General features: G+C 32.9%; 1 protein-coding gene across 1 annotated transcript; it reads left to right on the top strand.

The window, feature by feature from the left end:
- Positions 1-3,254: 3,254 nt before the first annotated feature.
- Positions 3,255-5,835, top strand: LOC109098650 (C-C chemokine receptor type 5-like). Its single transcript, XM_019112234.2, has 2 exons — positions 3,255-4,422; positions 4,531-5,835. The coding sequence occupies exons 1-2, from the start codon at positions 4,379-4,381 to the stop codon at positions 5,582-5,584; spliced, it is 1,098 nt and encodes a 365-aa protein (XP_018967779.2). The 5' UTR covers positions 3,255-4,378; the 3' UTR covers positions 5,585-5,835.
- Positions 5,836-6,230: the final 395 nt, after the last annotated feature.

Below are 6,230 nucleotides of genomic sequence, written 5' to 3'. Positions count from 1 at the left end.
GGTGCAGTTTATTGAACAAAAGTGTAAACTAGGGATGCACAATATTATCAGACTGATATCGGCTCAATACGAAAAATGTTGCCGATATGAGGATTAACTCACACGTGCTCAAGGTGTGCAAGATTTCAGATTGATTTTATCTAGGTATGAAAAATGTAGCAAACTTTTGACTGAATGATGATAAGATTCACTGCCTGCATCCCAATGTGCACACTATCCATGCTAAATTCTATGTGAAATTCTGTGTCATTTTCAACACTATTTAGGGCAGATAAGAGATTGTTTTGATTTAAAGGTCAGAAGCTATAGCTTACACATGAAAAAAAAAAAAATTACGAACATGACACTTGTAAATGAAATTTTGTTTAAAATTTATAATAACGTTCTGTTATAAGTAATTTATAAAATTATTTGTTAATAATGAACTAATCATTTACAAAACATGACTATACATTCATAAATTATTAATAAGTGATAATTTAACATTTTAGTAATGTTTTATTAATTCAGTTACAAGTCACTTATAAGTTATTGGTTAATGATGAATGAATCATTTACAAAACATGACTATATGTTCATAAATGATTAATGAGTGGTATGCTAACGATTTACAAATGTGTTGTAAGTTATCTAAAAAAAAAAAGTTAAAATCATGAAATAAATCAAACTGATCATTAGTAGATGGTTTATAATTTATTAGTTGATACATTATTTATCACTTATAAATCACTGAAGTATTTATGTCAAAATTGTTTTGTATAATTATCTCAATAAACAATTGTTAATCATGAACAAATGATGAATAAACCATTAGAAATGATCAGTATATGATTTATTGGCAAATTTGTTAGCTGGTCTGTGTTCAAAAGCACAAACATGCAGGTATGTTAAAGCACTATTTTTAAGAGGAGTAATTCATTTGTTTTAAAGAGTGGATAAACATTTATAAATGTCTTAGTCAGGTGATTCCAGTGGCTTGTGTTAAATCCTTTCACTCATCAGCACAGACTTGTGTTCTGTGTGGAGTGTGTGGATCTAGTGATGAAGTGAACCCCTTCCACTGAAGCTCACATCAGGTGCACAGACTCCATGTGTGTCAGAGAAGACAGCTGTCTGTACCCTCACCAGTCAGTACTTAGTACTCACTACACAGTGTTCAACACCTGTTATAGATGATGTGTAAACGCATGAATAAATCATTTACAAAGCTTTTTGCATCCCCTAAGTGACTATTAATCACTTGTAAATGTGTTACATATAATTTGTAGACCTTTCTTACCTGTTACAAATTATTTGTATATGTACACAAGTCATTTATAACACTTTCTGCATCCCCTAATCTAAAGTGAAAAACTATTCATCACTTGTAAATGTGTTACATATCATTTGCAGATCTTTATAAATTATGTACAAACTGCAGTTTGTAAATTTACCATGTAACGTTATTTGCCATATGCAAAGGTTCTGGCATACCTTTTAGTTACAGGATATACAAATTTATACAAATCCCTTATATGATATTTAAATTATAAATTTTTTTATGCAAATATATTTTACTATTATATAGATATATTTGAGCCCCTGACTCACTCCTTATACACAACTTTTTAGCCACTTCACACAAAAAAACCGCAATATAGATATATTGACAGTAACTATTATCTTAGTTAATATACTATTGTATAAAAAATATGATTTTAAGCTCCCTACTCCACCCTATAATCTTAAACATAACCATTTGACAATATACAAAGTGTAACAGGCAGATAAATGTACGTTAGTCACAATAATTTATTTAAAACATTACAAAAAGCAGTATAAAGAAACGACGCATGTGCTACATTACCAGTGTCCTGACAGCAAAACAATTTTGTGTGAGTTACAGAATGAAATTAAAGTGTTTAATCGCTGCAAACATTCTCCTGATCTGCATTTCCAGCTGCATCTTAGTGATGAATGTTCGGCATGTCGCAAACAATCTATGGTGGTCGCAAATCACAAGTGACAGCCAATAAGGAGCGAGGTTTGACGTCACTGCCGCAAACCTGTGTCGTTGTGTAGGAGCGCCAATTTTGAAAGTTTTAATGGATGAGACGGCAGCTATGTACTGTTATTAATGTATAATGATTATATTACGGAAACAAATCTTTTTCTCACACGGTGGTATCGTACGACTTCTGAAGACTTGGAATAAAATGCACAAAATAATGGACTACGTTTATGGTGCGTTTTCATGTTATGGTGAGCAGCTGTCCCAAGGGAAACAAAATAAAAAATAAACAATTAAGTGCTGATTAAATGGTGACAGAGTGTGTTCATTTATTTATTTAAAAAAAATTAAGTTCAAGCTTGGGTAAAGTGATGGAATGAGATGGATCATGTAACAGGAAGATCTGCAAGCGATATGTAACACATTTACAAGTGATGAATAGTTTACACTTTAGATTAGGGGATGCAGAAAGCTTTGTAAATTATTTATTCATGCGTTTACACATCATCTGTAACAGGTGTTGAACACTTTGTAGTGTGTACTAAGTACTGACTGGTGAGGGTATAGACAGCTGTCTTCTCTGACACACATGGAGTCTTTAACTCTGTGCACCTGATGTGAGCTTCAGTGGAAGGGGTTCACTTCATCATTTGATCCACACACTCCACACAGAACACAAGTCTGTGCTGATGAGTGAAAGGATTTAACACAAGCCGCTGGAATCACCTGACTAAGGCATTTATAAATGTTTATCCACTTCAAAACAAATGAGTTACTCTTATTAAAAATAGTGCTTTAGCATACTTGCATGTTTGTGCTTTTTGAACATGGACCAGCTAACAACTTCCTCAATAAATCATATACTGATCATTTACTAATGGTTTATTCATCATTTGTTCATGATTAACAATTGTTTATTGAGATAATTATACAAAACAATTTTGAAAAATACTTCAATGATTTATAAGTGATAAATAATGTATCAACTAATAACTTATAAACCATCTACTAATGATCTGTTTGATTTATTTCATGATTTTAACTTTTTTTTTAAGATAACTTACAACACATTTGTAAATCGTTACCACTCATTAATAATTTATGAACATATAGTCATGTTTTGTAAATGATTTGTTCATCATTAACTAATAACTTATAAGTGACTTATAAATGAATTAATAAAACATTACTACAATGTTAACTTATTACTTATTAATCATTTATGAATGTATTGTCATGTTTTGTAAATGATTAGTTCATCATTAACTAATAATTTATAAATGACTTATAACAGAACGTTATTATAACGTGTTACCGAAATGATTGTATATATGCAGATTTATTGCTAGAGCCCATTATAATCAGTGATGCTGTGCGGTTAAATGCTGCTCAAGCTGACGCTCCTGGAGTTGTTAGGGCTGTTGATGGAACTCATGTTTACGTCATTGCTCCAACTGTAAACCAGGAGACATACCAGTAGAAAACAATTTCAAAACATCAGTCATTATTTGTGATAATTTTGCACAATGCAGAGCCCTTTTTGCAAAAATGTGTTTAAATATTAAAATATTTCAGTGTCTTAATTAAATGATTTTATTGTAGTTACATTAAATGATTGGTGTTGTGCTGCTGTGACCACATCAGCAGGCTCACTTTTGGGTGTTTCCAACATCAAGGGCACCTCAGTCAACACTTAAGAAACAGTCTTAGACTTTACTGAAAGTTGCCTTTAACCTCTTTATAAAAGTCTCCTACTCTTAGAAAAGTCCTTCTTTTTACTAAGAATTTTTTGACACCGAATTCAAAGCTTTCTATTCTTAAGAGCTTTTCAGAGAAGTAGTATACATATGGGCCCTGGTCTTAGATGCAAGGTTCCCAGCACCGTGAAAATAAAAGTCCCACTTATGACACTTGTTGGCAAAACAGAAAAATGTATTGGCTATTTTAAAACAATTAAAGATATGGGTCAACCACTAATTCAGACTCAGTAGCGGACTTTGGTAGCTCGTTAAGGCTAATTTACTGAAGAAAAAGAAATTAATTTTGAAAAAGAGTGATGGTTCACTAATTGGCTTCATCAGTTCAGTTTCTAAACCACCAACATAAAAAACAAAACATGATCACTGAATTATTCCTAGACCTATTAAGTGCTAAATACAAACAACAAAAACATTTGATATGGACAACATTATTACTCTTTATACAAAACGTGTACCATTGATTTTATTTTGTATTTTGTTTTTTGTTTTTCAGTTTAATTCATTCACAGGATGTGTGATAAACCAATGCCTGAGATGTTCACCGCAGATACACTGAGTGATAGATTTTTGTCTTATTTTTGATAGCACTTATTTCCTGAGCAAAACTATTGCACTGCCTCCATAAAAGATGGTAACCAGTGGTCCTCTCAACCTACATTATATTGTATCCAGGTAAGATCTTATCACATTTAAACACTTACATCAAGTACAATTTTTAAGTAAAAGTTGAAAAATGTAGTTCTGTTTTCCTTACACTTTCTTTTTCTGTTCAAATGATAGCACAAATGGGGCAGTGGATGATGAGCCAGATACTGTTACGCCATTTAACTATTATGATGAATACTCTGATTTTGATTCATCATTCGCCTGTGTTTATGGAGATCATGGAGCTAGAATTCTTCCCATTTTATACTCCCTTTATTTTGTGGTGGGCTTTCTGGGTAACATGCTGGTGGTCTGGGTGGTCTGCATGGCTGCGAAGCTGAGAAGCATGACTGACATCTGTCTCCTGAACCTGGCTTTAGCTGACCTGCTCCTGGTGTCCTCTTTGCCCTTTCTGGCACACTCTGTCAGAGACCAGTGGGTCTTTGGAGATGTAATGTGCACTGTGGTCCTCAGTGTCTACCACGTTGGATTTTACAGTGTGATATTCTTCATCGTACTGATGAGTATTGATCAATACATAGCTATAGTTCACGATGTGCTTGCAAGGACATATGGAATCTTAGCCAGTGTAGTTATATGGATTATTGCAGTTTCAGCATCATTTCCTGAGGTGATGCACTTCAAAACTAACCATTTCAGTCAACAAATCGTTTGTAATTTGTTTTATCCAATAAGTGATCAAAATCCTTACTTTTCTTTCAGGATTTTTGGTATCTTTAAAATGAATGTCATAGGTTTAATTATCCCTCTTATCATAATTGGATTATTTTACTCATTGATTTTGAAGAAACACCTGACAGCCCGTTCTTCCAGAAAGCAGAACATATGCCATGTCATCACTGTGATGGTGGTGTTCTTCTGCTGTTATGCTCCATATAATGTTGCTGCTTTTGTGAAAGTCTTAGAGCTGAAAGAACTCATATCTGATTCCTGTGACTTCAGTAAGGCGATCAATCTAAGTCTGCAGATCATAGAAGCTTTGGCATATTCACACACCTGCATCAATCCCATTCTCTTTGTGTTTGTGCGAGAGAAATATAGGAAACATCTTGTCAGTCTCCTCTATAAGACACCCTGTGGTAGACTGCAGTTTATGAATAATAACCCTACACAGGCCACAGGGTCAGTTTACTCACAGAACACTGAGAGACCTAGTACAGTAGTGTAAATGGAGGACTTGAGATTTATTTTTAAATTAATGTACTAATTTGGTAATTTGTTTGGAATCTACAATCATTGCTGTACAGGAGATTGTAATAGTTGGGTAACTGCATCCCGTGTTTATTGTGTTTGTTAGAATTCTAAACTATCACTTTTATATACATGCAATTTATCACTTGGAACCAATATATGCAGAACTCTTTTTTTTTTTTTTGGTATATGCTTTAAATTGGGTAATATATATATATATATATATATATATATATATATATATATATATATTTATGTTTGCCCTGGAAGTATGTATGTTCATAAAGGTACAGATTTGTAGGGTGTTGTTTTGTCTCAATCTCAGCTCATTAATCATTTTCAAGCTTGTTGAACTTCAAAGCTGTTATTAGTTTAGCTTGAAACTAGTTAGCTAATATTTCAATTCATATTCAGTTAATGTGTTTAGTGGATGGTTGTTACCATTTATATATTCAGAACCTGCAAGGGATAGTTTAATTGTCTTTTCCTTCTTTCAGTGAGAATGTCTTTTTTAATTTAAGCCTGGTCCTCTCCTGAAGCACTTTGTTGTTTGCTATGTAATTTTCTTGTTTGTTATTTAAATAAAGTTGATTGAAATACCATTTATGTGCATCATTGCTCAG

The sequence above is a fragment of the Cyprinus carpio genome, chromosome B15 (assembly GCF_018340385.1).
Source record: "Cyprinus carpio isolate SPL01 chromosome B15, ASM1834038v1, whole genome shotgun sequence".
Lineage (NCBI taxonomy): Eukaryota > Metazoa > Chordata > Actinopteri > Cypriniformes > Cyprinidae > Cyprinus > Cyprinus carpio.
This window is presented reverse-complemented; position numbering and strand designations above follow the sequence as displayed.